Source organism: Carcharhinus amblyrhynchos, chromosome 26 (genome assembly GCF_965287045.1).
Source record: "Carcharhinus amblyrhynchos chromosome 26, sCarAmb.v2.hapA, whole genome shotgun sequence".
Classification (NCBI taxonomy): domain Eukaryota; kingdom Metazoa; phylum Chordata; class Chondrichthyes; order Carcharhiniformes; family Carcharhinidae; genus Carcharhinus; species Carcharhinus amblyrhynchos.
Genome location: NC_137349.1, coordinates 29364937 through 29379589, shown reverse-complemented (window position 1 = coordinate 29379589; position 14653 = coordinate 29364937). Strand labels below are relative to the sequence as shown.

Sequence of the window (14653 nt, the reverse complement as noted above, 5' to 3'; positions counted from 1 at the left end):
AAGTACAAGAACTACAGATATTTCCCCAAAAGGACTTGAATAAACCAAAAAGGGTTTTTAAACAACTACCCAATAGTTCCACGGTTACAATTTCAAACACTAGCTTTTTTTTATTCCAGATTTATTTAATTAACTCAATTTAAATTCCCCAGCTAATGCTGTAAGATTTGAATTTTTCATCTCTGGATCATTAGTCCAGACCTTTAGATTACTAGTCTAGTAACAAAACCACTACGTTAATGTACCATCTTTCCTGTCAAAGCTCAAAAGTAATGGCAATTTGGGTGACATACCAATCAGTTATAGTTACTTATGGCATTGTACCAGAGCAGGCAGTGAGTGAATACTTTTACAAAGGTGAGTCAAGCAGTGGAAAGGTGAGTGGGGGTGGTGGCAGTACCAAAGAGAGAAAAAATAAACACTGTTCTTCTGAAATGTTAGCAATTGTGGTTTCAGTCCAGTTCTTACACAATTTGGGAAGTACATTACATATGTATAATTATTTCAGTTCCACTATTGGAATCAATTAACCCAGTTCTTTAAACCACTCAATTTGTTGCTGCCCCTTATCACAAGTCATCCCACTATATTAGCCATGACTACCACAAAGCAATAAAAACTACATGCTTGAAGTCAATAAAAACAAAAATCCAGAATGGGTTAATCAATATGCAAAAGAGAAGAAAGCTAATGTACCAGGTTTCAAGTACTCTGATGTACAAAAGCACTAACTAGAGCTCTCAAAACCTGAAATGTGAACCCATCATTCTCTTTCGTTTGTTGACTGACCCAGTGCATATTCCCAGCATATTCTGATATTACAAACCATCTCTTCTTTTTGGACATTTGAAAGCATCATTCACTATTTAACGCCAATTTGCTGACACAATTTACTGCAATCGCATTATTTCATAATCACAATTTATGGACCAATATATTAACATGAGCTAATACTGGAATGACATTAGTCAACACAGATTAAGGCATTTGCAATACAGTTGAGAAACCAACAATGACCCCACAACTGGGACGTAATCACCTTAACAAATCCAAGCAAACAGTAGCAGCTGGGTTCCTTTCCTAGTCCAGTCCCAGTATTACAATTTGGGTATGCATGACCTCATTGGTCATTCTAAAATAAAAAAACGAGGGAAGAGAGCAAGGGGAAAACTACAATCGAAATGAACAGCAGTCATGATTAAAATTGACTGAAACCCTTTGACAGTTAAGTTGTATCATTCTCATAAGATTTACTTTCAACACTACACCTAAAAGCTTCCGTGACTTTGGTCACTAAGATTGTTAAAAGACAAACTGAATGAAAGACGAAATGAATGAAGATATTTGCTATAATCAATCATTAATTCCTGGAATTCACTGAGGAACATTCAGCCCACAACAATGCACCAAATCCTCAAAAAAAAACATGGAGCACAGCATCATCTTGGTAATTATTGATTGAGTCAGAGCTCCCTTTACAGGTTCCTAGTTGAGAGTTTGCTAATTTGTCACTGTGCTCAGTAGAATTACGCAGCAAATTCATGCAAATACTCTTCAGCTGTGACTATAAGCTACACTTTAATGTTGCACTAGTATGTTCTTGCATGATGCTCTTCAGCCAGCGCTTCAAATTACTGACCATATTTAGAACTGTACTGCTAAAGGACTTTTTTTAACCACTCAAGTAGACATCTTGCATATCTGCTATTATACTTTAATGAGAATGGATAATCAATGCAGACACAGCAACAAGAAAAAATATGCAAAGAATACTTCAGATTTCAGAATAAGAGGATTTCACTGATGAGAGTTCCAACTGAATAAAGGCAGATGCAGTTTGTCTGCGAATCCTGGGTATATGCAGACTCATGTCGATTTAATGGAATCTAAATAAACGTGACAGGAAAAGAGTTCCATATAATGAAGTATCAGCCAAGTGTTGCTAACTGCCATAATGAAATGGATGGAATAAGCAGCAAGTTCAGTTACAGTAAACAGGTTCCTAAAATTGAAACCACTCCATTTTGGCACCAAGTCAAAGCCACTGTAAAATTGCAATAAATGCTGCACGTTCTGCTTCTTGAGGTCAAGAGACTAACTCGGCAACAACTGCAGAGTTTTAGCAAATGGTCTGGAACTAAAATTTATACAAGTGTCAGGCTCAGCTCAAACAACGGCACTGAATATTGTAGTCAAAAGGATATGAGATTAAACTCACTCCACCGTCGGGAGTCTCATCATTCCAATGCAGCATTAAACCTAGGTCTTGCCTGCCCAGCGGTGGTCGCAAAATATCCCATGGCACGAGTCAAATTTGAACAGGAAGTTTCCCTGGTTTTCTGACCAATAATTATTGATCAGTCAACACGACAACAATTATTAAATGGGCATTCATCTCCTGACTGATTGTGGGATAGTGTTTTCTCATACTAAATAAATTGGTTGTACACTTTGGGTCATCATGAAAAGATATGATATGAATATAAGTATTTTCTTTCAAGGGAAATTAAGGCAATTCATGCACAGTTTGCATATGATAGAAAGTTAAAAGCACAACAGCACTCTTAACAAAAGTTAAGAAAAGTCAGCATTTGAGAGCAATAAGATTAACTTTATTGGTTGGGTCAAACCTGAAATGTTAATTTGTATTTTTTTCCAAATGATAAACAATAAACTATGCACAATGATAATTTAATGTATCTTATCCCTGTTTTCCCTTAGTCCTGCCATTTTAATTCACGTCATTTCTCCTAGGAACTCTTGACTGTCTCTTCCTCAGTATCCCTCTATTCTCCTGGAAATTCCTCAAACATCAATCTTTAACTTTACTCCAGGTTATTGCTGTCAGTAGCAAAAAGGGAATTACTATCCCAACACATTCTGAAAAGTCAATGTAGCAGCATATGGCTACCAAGATTTTCACAAATAAAGCTCTAATGGTCACAATGGATTTAGATCAGAATAAAAGGATATTATAAACAAAGAATATCCAATTAGTTTTCACAATATTCAGTACTGAGAAGAATCACACGAGTACAGTTTTAGAATGAGTGGGAGAATGTGATTAAAATATTCTCTCTTCTTTAAGTGTTGAATGCACCAGCCGTGAATTCCAGTAACTTTTATTTTTAAATCACATTTATTTTTCTTCACTAGAGCTAGTTAGCTGTTGGTAACAATGGAGGAGGAGATGATCCGCCTCTGTTGCCATCATGCACATTAACCTTTCCATATTTTTCAAGCTGAGAAAGGTCACCACCCACATCCTGCCCCACACACCCATCACTCTCGCCTTTACCATTTCCCTGATCCCAAATTGTATCAAAATACGCCATCTTGTTTACAATTCCTTTCATTGCCCCACCCTATCTCTACTCCCAAATCTTGAGTTCCCTTGCATTCGTTATAGTCTTCTGACACTGAACTCCTTTCTCTTTGCTACACCATAAGCAGCAGTACCTTGGCTCTTTTAAAAACTTTTTCTTCTATTTTATGTGCAAAAAGCCTTTTTAAAATCTCTCTTTCGCTGCTACTCCCTATCCATTTCTACCCCTTGTAGCACCTTGTCAGCTTCACATTAAAAGGTGCTTTATTGGAGCACTTTGTTATCTGGTTCAGAAAATCCACGTAATAGCACGCAAAGTACGTTACCATAGAAATATCTGATTTAATCACTTAATGTATCTTTTCTTATTGCAGCTATAATGCTTTTTTCTGAAATTCAGCATAAAGCTGGAGATTGTTTTTGCATCTTCAGAACCCACCTACCATATTACCATTTAATCAAAAGACATCAAAATCATTTTACACACAATTCCCTATGAGCCCATCACATGTTAAATGGCTGGTGTCAGAAAGTTACAACTAGGAGAAAAATCACTTACACATCTCGCCAATGAAATATATACTGATTGCAGTCTGATGCAAGCTGATTTGAAGTAATCACGCTTGTGCCTTAAAGGGATTTTCAAACTGGGATCCATGGGCTCTTCAGCTGCTGAGGTTATTACAATTTTGTATTCATTAACCTATTAGTAGGTTATTTACTACTGTATAGAAATAACAATTCTTAAAGATAACTGATTCTGCCTTTTGAAAGCAAGGACAAGTGGTCACTTGGAGTCATTAATATTGAGAGGGTGCTCCACAGAAAAAGACAACAAATACATTTAGCACATCTAAAAATGGGTGAATCTTATTTCAAAGATCCCAACTTGCGTTCTAAACATCCTTGAGGCAAACCTAGCCTCAACATAATGCCCTTTGCACCAAGCCAGAGTGCCACCGGCACGGGACACTCATAAACAAGACCACCAATTCATAGGAATGACTGATGCAGTCCTGACCTTTAATTTCATTAACCTTCCCACTTGCTTTTGTTGTTAGACATTTCCTTCTGTGCAATTTTGGTTACTTTGAGGGGATGGGGCCAGGCAGAGGCAGTGTCAGGTTCGTTTAGTGATTGTTTTTCAAGATATTTAAAGCACTTGTAATAGGTGCCTTGGCACACTGATGTGGCAGTGCTGCAGAGCGTACCCAGCCAAGCAACAGAGTGAAAGGGGGGGGGGGGTGGTGGTGAGTGATGTAGCTTCCATAGAAAGACGTTTACGATGCACTGCCAAACCCCCACTTACACCCCTGGTAGTTGAAATGCAGCAAGGATGGTAAATAAGGAAGGTGCTCGGATCCTACTGTCTGCACTAACCCAATGGGGATGTGACAGGAGCTGCAGCCCGGGGGGAGGGGAAGGGGAAGGGTGATGGGGGGGGGGGGGGTGCTGGGGACAAGCACCTGACCCCCTCCAATGGGTTCCAGCACCGAGACTGCCAATAATAACAACATCCCCCTCTCCCCCCACCCCCCTTCTTACCTAACGGATACAAATCGCTCTCCGCTCCCTCGATCGTCGACTCCGCGGGCGCCGACGCTTCGCCCTCCCCTCCAGCCTCCGTCGACGCTCCGTCCGGTTCCATCCAGCCCCTGACAGGATTTGATATTTAATTACTGGCGGGGAGTCCGCGAGACAAAAATATTTTTTCGCCCCCCCCCTCCCAAAAAAATACAAATAACCGGGATTTGATTGCAATTTTTTGAAGGGTTAAAAATAATCGCCGTTGGTTCGTGTCGAGCGCTGGCGAGCCCCCCCGTTCTTCATCTGCTCTCTCTCTCTTTCTGTCTGCCGCCACTCACTAACGGCCACCCGGCTCCGCTCACCGGCAACAAAAACATCAGCAGAGCCCGCGGCCGGCGCGTCACCGCTCTCTGTGCACTAGAACCCGACGCGTCACCGCACTCTGTGCACTAGAACCCGCGCGTCACCGCTCCCTGTGCTCCAGAACCCGACGCGTCACCGCTCCCTGTGCTCCAGAACCCGGCGCGTCATCGCTCCCTGTGCTCCAGAACCCGACGCGTCACCGCTCTCAGTGCTCCAGAACCCGACACGTCATCGCCCTCTGTTCTCCAGGACCTGTCGCGTCACCGCTCCCAGTGCACCTGCATCGGCGCGTCACCACTCCATGCGTACATCTATCACGTCATCACACGCCTTTCCCAATGATGTCATTCTATTTTGAGCAGCTATATGACATCGCAGCCCACATTCTAGGATTGCTATTATCTCCGCAGGAGTTGAAGATTAAGCCATTTTGTCTGCTCGTTCTTTTCTGGGGTGCGAGCAAAGGCCAGCATTTATTGCCCATCGCTAATTGCTTATTTTTCAAATTTTTATATGCAAAAAAAATTTAAATTCAATCCAATTCATGGTCCCCACAAGAGTGACAAACAAAATCCAAACTGACAAGATGAGGCATTGCACTGTATCCCAGGCTTGATCTGATGCTTTACTTTAGCCAAAAGATCAAAATGGCTTTGAAAAATTGCATCAGGTGATGGCTCAGTTTAACCTCAATGGTTACCCTGATCATTGACTCTCCCCTGTCAGGTAAGTATATATTTTTTATTCCATCCAAAAAAACACTAAAATTGAATCCATTTCATGGTACCCACAAAAGAGACAAACAAGATCCAAGCTGACAAGATGAGGCATTGCACCCCATCTTGGGCTTGACCTGACAATTCATCTTAGCCAAAATATTGCCACTTTGAACTGAGTAACCTGCTAGGGCTATTTCAGAGGGCAGTTAAGAGTCAACCACATTCCTGATAGTCTGGAGTCACATGTAGGTCAGGCTGAGTAAGGGCCACAGATTTCCTTCCCTAAAAGGGGTATTAGTGAACAAGATGGGTTTTTACAAAAATGCATGGCAGTTTCATAGTCACTTTCACTGAGATTAGCTTTATATTCCAAATTTTATTAATTGAATTTGCATTCCACCAGTTGTCATCATTTGCTTAGAAACCATGACCCGAGAGTATTAGCCTAGATCTCCGTTCTGGTGACATTGCCACTATACCACCATCTTTCCATCCCAAGGCATTCAAAAATAATTGCCCTCTTTTACCCATTTTCTTTGAAGACTCATTTATTAATTTTAAAAACACAAGAGTTGGGATGAAAGTGTGTTTGACTCAGCCAATTGAATCATAAAGAGTCTAGTTGGTTTTAATTGGTCTGGGTAAGATGGTGTGCCATGAGGATGGATATACTGGGTTCACCAATGACCAGGACGTATGGGCAGGACAATGGAAGGTGGATCACCAGGTGTCATATTTCGAGGTATGATCCAAGTACCTTTAAGCTCCCACTGATAACAGTCATATCCCTTTTCCAGATGCAGTTATCTAGAAATTTTTATTTCACTACTTTCTCCCACTCTTTTTTTGAAATGCTGGCACACACAGTTAAGAAAGTTATAGTTAAAAAAGCTCACCAATGCCACTACTTTCCCAGAAGTCTGAGAAAATTTGGCATTTCAGCTACAACTCCCACCAGCTTCTACAGATGCACTATAGAAAGCACTCTTTCTGGTTGTATCACAGCTTGGTTTAGCTCCTATTCTGTTCAAGGCGCTGCTAAGATATTACAAAAGGTCATGAATGTAGCCCAATCCATCACATGAACGAGCCCCCCCACTCCATTGACACTGTCTACACTTCCCACTGCCTCGGCAAAGCAGCCAGAATAATTAAGGACCCCACACACACCGGACATTCTCGCTTCCATCTTCTTCCTTTGGGAAAAAGATACAAAAGTCTGAGCTCACATACTAACTGATTCAAAAACAGCTTCTTCACTGCTGCCATCAGACTTTTGAATGGACCTACCTCGGACTAAGTTGATTTTTCTCTACACCCTAGCTATAACTGTAACACTGCATTCTGCACTCTCTCCTTTCCTTTTCTATGAACAATATGCCTTGCCTGTATAGCATACAGGAAAAAATACTTTTCACTGCATTCTAATACATGTAACAATAATAAATCAAATCAAATCAAATCAAAACCAATCACAGGGATGGATAGCTTCCATTTCGAGGAGTTGTAACATTGAAGGAGTTAGAGAGGCAATGAAAGGATAATAACAAGATTGGAGAGGACAGCCACTGTCAAAAAAAGGGATACAATACATACCACAGTAATTTGCATTTAGAACATAGAACAGTACAGCACAGTACAGGCTCTGCGCCCCTTGATGTTGTGCCGAGCTATTTGCATTGACATTATGCTTTACAGAGAAGAAGTGAATGGATATCAGGCCTTAGTGGGACAGTAAGGAAAGGTGTCTGAGAGTTAAGTTAAAGAAATCCCACCCAGCCCTATTCCCTTTGAAGATTAGGAGAGCTGCAGAGCACCAGATGAGTTGGACGACATTTTAGAGAATGGAGCCAGAGTACTCAGGCTGCCAACCAAATCAAAGTGCCACGTTCTCCACTTTGATTCTGCTTGGTATGGTGGTTGGCACCGCTGCTTCACAGCGCCAGGGATCTGGGTACCATTCTGGCCTCAAGTCACTGCCTGTGTGGAATTTGTACATTCTCCCAGTATCTTCCTGGGTTTCCTCCGGGTACTCCGGCTTCCTCCATAGTCAAAAGATGTGCAGCTTAGATGGATTGGCCATGCTAAATTGCCCCTTAGTATCAGAGGGATTAGTAGGGTAAATATGTAGGGTTACGGGAATAGGGCTGGGTGGGATTGTGATCGGTGCAGAATTGATGGACTGAATGGATTCCTTCTGCACTGTAGGAATGCTATGATTCTATGATTGTAAATACTACCCCTAAAGATTTAGCAAAGTAAGATAGAATCCAAAGTTGGCTGGAGTCGAGTGGATGAGAGACAAGGGAAGGGAGAAGGTTGTAGAAGTCAGTGGATCAACTGAAAATTCAATAGTTTGAAAGTTAAAAGTTCAACTTGCTGCCTCTGATCAAAATCAGATTCAAGCTATTTTCTCCAATTCTCCTTGCTCCTTTCCTCTCCTGTCCCATCCGACTGTCCCTGAAAATATTTTACCTTCAAGTACTTACCTAATTTGTTTTTGAAAGCAATGATTAAATCTGCTTTCATCACACTATCAGCCAATGCTCTCCAGAGCATAACCAGTCACTGCGTAAAACCATTTTTCCTCACAAAGTCCTTTTGCCAATCACTTTAAATCTGTATTCTCGTGTTCTCAAACCTTCCCTCAATAGCGACCATTTCTCTCCAATGTTCGGTGTCAACCCCTCTTTATTTTGAACACCTCTATCAAAGTTCCTCTCAATCTTTTCCCAGAGAGTAGTCCCAGCTTTTCCAAACTACCACATAACTGAAGTCCCTCATCCCTAGAACCATTCTCATAAATCTTTTCTGTACTTCACTAAAGCCTTCACACCCATTCTAAACTGAGGTACTTAGAACTAGACATAATACACTAATTGGGGACTATTCAGTGTTTTATAGATGTTCACTATAAATTCCTTGCTCCTGTCTGGTTTCTCCTCCCCAACTCAAGCCAATTGTAACATACCATTGTTGTCTCAGCTCAGATCGGCTAAAGAAACTGAATTTTTTTTTTAATTCTTGAACTCACCCTTCGATTTACAGACACCTTCCCAGAATCTCCTTGAGAGAATCAACCCCAGTATGTTGTATTTTCTGGAAACCCTGTCAGTTCCAGAGCTAATAATAAGGTTGCAGACGAGCAAGTACACATTGTAATTATCAGTGCTTTAATAACAGTGTGAAGTCATCCTATACACCATTTTGCAGCACATTTCATGAGGGGCTGGGGACCTGCTTCTCAACTGTTAGATCAGCTTCTTTTGTAGAAACTGACTGTGTGCATTGGGATTAATTATGTAATGTTTTGTTGTGCAGTTCGGTATTGGATGCATATTTTCTTTGTCAAACCAACCTTTTTGTTTCTTCAATAAGGGCAAAAAAAAATACCTGCAAAGGCTGAAAATCTGGATCAAAAACAGGAAATCTTCAAAGTATACAGGAGATTCATGTAGATAATAGGTTAGTTTACTAAACTAAAGCCAGGGCTGAGCCAGTTGCCTTATGAAGAAAAGTTGGAGAGGTTAGGATTGTATTCACTAGAGTTTAGAAGAGGCAACTTGATCGAAATCTTGAAGATTCTGAGAGATATTGGCAGGATGGATAGGGAGCGGATGTTTCCACTTGTCGGATAATCTGGAACTAAGGGTCACTGTTTTAAAATAAGAAGTTGCTCACTTAATATGGTAATGAGGAGAATATTTTCCTCTCAGAGGGTTGTCAGTCTCAGGAGATCTCTTCAGAAGGCAACAGGAACAGAATCTTTGAATATTTTTTAAGCCAGAGTTATAGATTCTTGATTAACAAGATGGTGAAAGGTTATTTGGGGGTAGGTAAGAATGTGGGGCTGAGGTTACAGTTAGATCCCTCATGAATTGAACGGTGAAGCAGGCTCAAGCAGCCAAGTGGCCTATTCATGCTCCTAATTCAAATGTTTAGAAGTTATTGAATCTGTTCTGAAGAAGGGCCGAACCTCCAAAAAAAGAGTTGTTCTCTGCACGGTGTGCTTCAAGCATTTCCCTTTTATTTTTCTTTTAATTTCCTTCTTCGGTGTTCTTATTCTCCCCTCCAGAAGGTATTGATGTTTCATTATTGTACAACTTCATAGAATCTTGACAGTGCAGAAGGAGGCCATTCAGCCCATGCACCAACGACAATCCCATCCTGGCCCTATCCCTGTAACCCCACATATTTACCCTGCTAATCCCCCTCTCACTAAGGAGCAATTTAGCATGACCAGTCAGCATAACCAGCACATTTCTGGAGTGTGGGAGGAAACTAGAGCACACGGAGGAAACCCACGCTGACACAGAGAGAATGTAAAATCTCCACACAGACGGTGAGCCAAGGCCAGAATTGAACCTGGAACCTTGGCACTGTGAGGCAGCAGTGCTAACCACCGTGCAATGGTGCCACCCATAAGAATCAGCCAACGTCATGGTGCTTAAACTTGAATAGTGAATGTCAACAAGTTACCTATCTCCCTGCTCCTGGTTACTATACAGAGCCTCTGGCTAAAAAGTGTATATCAGAAATTTGCTTAAGAATGGCATTGGGATCAATCATGTTGCACGCATTAATCTGTGAATAGTCACTATCTTGGCTAATAGATAAAGAATGGTCACTGGGTGAGATACAGGAAAGGATATGTAGAATACTCAAATGGAATCCATATCCGAAAGTCTTAAATCATACACTAATTCACATAAGTCTCCATCACCCATCAATCCTGCGACATTGACTCCCAATCTAACAAGCTCAAGTTTAAAATTCTCAACCTCATGTTCAAATCCCTCCCTATCTCAGTAAACTTCTCCAGCTCCAGAACCTCCTACGAACTCTCATTCCTTCATCTCTGGCCTCTTGCTTATCTCTGATTTTAACCAGTCCACCATTGGCAGTCATGCCTTCAGCTGCCTAGATCTTAAGCTCTGGCATTCCATCCCCAAATCTCTGAGCCTCTCAAACTTCTTTAAGATGCTCCTTAGAAACTATCTCCTTGACCAAACTTTTGATCATCTCTCTGAGTGTTTCCCTGAGTGGCTCAGCATCAGATTTTGCCTGGTAACTGCCTTGTGAACCACTTTGGGACATTTGACTATATTAAACTTTTTTAAGAGCCAATTATTCCTCATGTTTTTGTGTTAACGATCAACAAGAGGAGGTGAGAAAGTTGAAATTAGAAAGCAAACAAAAGTGAATTCAAACATAAATGTTCTTTTTTTGATTTATGAGTCTTGTCAAACCAAGACCTCATCAAATTAATTTTAATCAACATTTATGAATTCACCTCACATCTGATGTATTAAGCTTGCTACAACCTGAAACTGTGACAGTAAATGTTCCAGTTGATATGAGAAGAAAAATATATAAATATCTGTCAGCTGAATTACTTTATAAAAATTTTTTTCTCTCTCTGTTTAAACAAAATAGGCAGTTGCTGAGCTGACAAAATGGCTCCAGCTGATCACATGCTAATTTCTGGAAGTTTCTGAGCAGTTTGAAAATGAAGAAAGGCCAACACCTCACACCTTCTGGAATGTAACACTCTTTGTATTGCATAAATATTCTAGCCAAGCCAACAAAATGGTCTCGTAGACAACATGTCTGCCCTAACCAGCTATGAACAAAGGCTGTTTGCAACTGCTACACTGGAGTTTTCCCATCCCAGCTGCCATGGGAATCGTAGTGAGTGGAACAGGACTATGAAAATATCCATTGACCTTGGATGGGATTTTCCAGCCTTGGGGTGCGCGCAGCCAGAAAATCTCGCCCCTAATCTCCGATCTGGTGCTGATGGCTTAAGCATTACCTGTTCAACACACAGTCACTTTCAGGTGGGGGCCTTGTTTAGTCAAACTGAAACCAGTCTCCAAGAATAAAAGGAACGCTGACACCTCAAGACTCCTGTCTTGGGCAAATACGTCCCTTGTCTAATATTGAGGAGAAGTGGTAGGAAGTATGTCAAATGACAATTCCCAAGCTGCTGGAACTTGTAATATTGTCTTGTGGACCTGAACTCAGGCAGTTACAGTTTGATCTCTAAGGAGAAACTGTAGCTCCAAGCAAGCAGCCAATGGTGTTGACTATCTTATCATCTGGCAGATGGCAGCAGAAAGAACCCTGTCCCCTCATAAAAACTGTAAACTACAGGAACATTGGAACTTGTACCTTCAAAGCTAACTCAACCCTTCTTCCCTGGTGGCAGTCTCGTCCCTAGAAATACAACAGTCAACTCCCCCTCTGAAGAAATTTTCCATCAGAGGATTGAAACAGCCCATATTTAAGGGTTGGGGAAAATAAGCCACCACTTATAAAGGAGGAACTCAAAAATGAAAAAAAAATCTTTCTCTTGACAGACAGGTAATGAAAGGAAAGATCAGGACTATTTGAATTCATTCCCATCCTGTCCATCATTTTGGTGAGAATAGGGATGAGACAGCAGGAATTGTGTCTCGTGGGAAGGTGAGCTCAGGGAGGGCATCGGAGGGAACTGGATGGAAAGAATCAGAAAGAATGTGCAATTCAGGGCAATGGCAGCGGTGGCTTTAGAGGAAGTTTAGCTCAGTGGGCTACAGGGAGGGAGATCACTACTGCCCAGTATACCATGACATTAATCACAGGTTTTTGATTTGATTTGACTTATTATATCAATAGATGGGAGGCTGGTCTGCATGATGGACAGGGCTACGTTCACAACCCTTTGTAGTTTCTTGTGGTCTTGGTCAGAGCAGGTGCCATACAGAGCTGTGATACATCCAGAAAGATACTTTCTATGTGCATCTGTAAAACTTGCTGCGAATCACAGTGGACATGCCAAATTCCCTTAGCCTCCTGAGAAAGTTGGTGGGCTTTCTTAAATATAGCATCAACGTAGAGGGACCAGGACAGGTTGGTGGTGATCTGGACACCTAGGAATTGAAGTTCTCAACCATTTCCACTTCATCTCCATTGATGTAGACAGGGGGCATGGCCTCTTCTTAACTTCCTGAAGTCAGTGACTATCTCCTTCATTTTATTGACATCAAGGGAGAGATTATCGTCTTCACACCATTTCACCAGGTTCTCTATCGCTTTCATGCATTCCACCTCATCATCATTTGAGGTCCAACCCACTATGATGGTGTCATCAAAAAACTGGAAAATAGAGTTTGAGCATAATCTGGCCACTCAGACACTGGTTCGAAATCCTGATCCTCAAACACTGTTTTCCTCAGTCAGTCAAAGGCCAAACTTGATATATCGGAGGCAAAAATGAATTTTGTCACCTATGTCCAGCTTCGCTGGGAGGAGATAGGTCAACAAAGATAACTCTATGTTGGAAAGGCTTGAACTGAGTAGATGCCTCCTGTGCAGCAATCTCTATAATTTTTGAGTTCAGTTCCATAGTCAATGAACACTTTGTGATGCTTCATCCAAATAGATTGTCTTTACGTGAAATCAGTCTGAGCTTTTCACCTAATTTGGGGGCCAGTTGCAGCCCCAAGGTCACAGTTCTTGTCTAGTGGTGGAGGTTTGCCTTTCAAACATGTAGGGCTGGATTCTCCGACCTCTCCCACAGCTTGGATTCTCTGGTCCTGCTGCAGTGATTGGATATTTGGTTGAGTGCCAAATTCTCCATCCTCGCTGGCAGCAGGGCGCAAATGGCTGGAGAATTCCAGCTGTAGTACTGGGAATGGATTAATCACTTTCCCATCTTCCACACCTTGGAATGGTTTCATTTAAATGCATCAAGGTTGAAATAAAGGAATGAATTAAACCATTTGATTGAAATGTTTCCAAGAGCAGTGCACATGATTTGAAGAGTGAAAGTCACATTTTGTATTGTTTATAAATGGAACATGTAATAAGCAGCAGATTGTGATCCCAGCAGGAATGCTACCCTGACACATTGAATATTCTTTGTTATTAAGCAGTTTCACATTCCTGAATAATTTTTCTGTCACTTCCCTATATATCGTTTGCTTTGTTGTTTTTCAGAATATTTAAATATAGAATTCTAAAGCTCCATTTCTTTGAATGTCTCCATCCTTTGTCTCATTCTCTCAATATATTTGTTTAATATCACCATTTCTCTCCTTTGTTCTTTCCTGAAGTTGATGGCAGCTTGCTGGGGGTTCAGTTGACACTAAGCTCCCTTTGCTATCAAATTTAACATTCACTTTTGACCCTTGACTCTGACTCCTGGCAGGTTATTGAATTGTAGTGGAACATCACAGCCAAACCCAATTCTGTCCTTAATCGATATCCATTCATGCATCTTCCATCGAGCGAGGCAGGGGGAGGAGTGTGGGGAGGTTGGAGGGGGCATTGGATAGTTATTAGAAACAGATACATTGACCAATTTCCCAATCCCCAGCTCAGAAAAGGCTGAGCCCAATGGTACAGCCATTCAAACTATGTTTGGCCAAGTCCTAACACTTCTGTGCTCGCTAACATACAATGATTACTGCCCCAGCAATGGCTGGATTTCAAAAATCTCACTCTCGATTTCAAATCTCTCCCTATCTCTGTAATCTCCTCCAGCCTCCCCACCCCCATTCTCTCAACAACTCTTTGAGATTCTGTCTCTTCCAGTTCTGGCCTGAGAATTCCCAGCATCAGTGTCATTTCATCACTGAAAGAATTGCCTTCGGCTGCTTTGGATCCAAATTCAAGAGTTCCCTCCCTTGTTCTCTCTACTTCACTTTGCTCTTTTGAAACACCCCTTAAAACT

The 14653-nt window shown here is 41.4% G+C and overlaps 1 protein-coding gene across 6 annotated transcripts in view; it reads right to left on the bottom strand.

Moving 5' to 3' along the window:
* LOC145358506 (phosphatidylinositol 4-phosphate 5-kinase type-1 gamma-like) overlaps positions 1-5211 on the bottom strand; it is an 82915-nt gene extending 77704 nt beyond the window's left edge. For all 6 annotated transcript variants that reach the window (XM_080212622.1, XM_080212625.1, XM_080212626.1 and 3 more), the window contains exon 1: positions 4871-5211. In XM_080212622.1, the coding sequence (XP_080068748.1) occupies positions 4871-4973 (103 nt within the window). In that variant the 5' untranslated portion in view covers positions 4974-5211. The remainder of the gene's footprint in view (positions 1-4870) is intronic.
* Positions 5212-14653: the final 9442 nt, after the last annotated feature.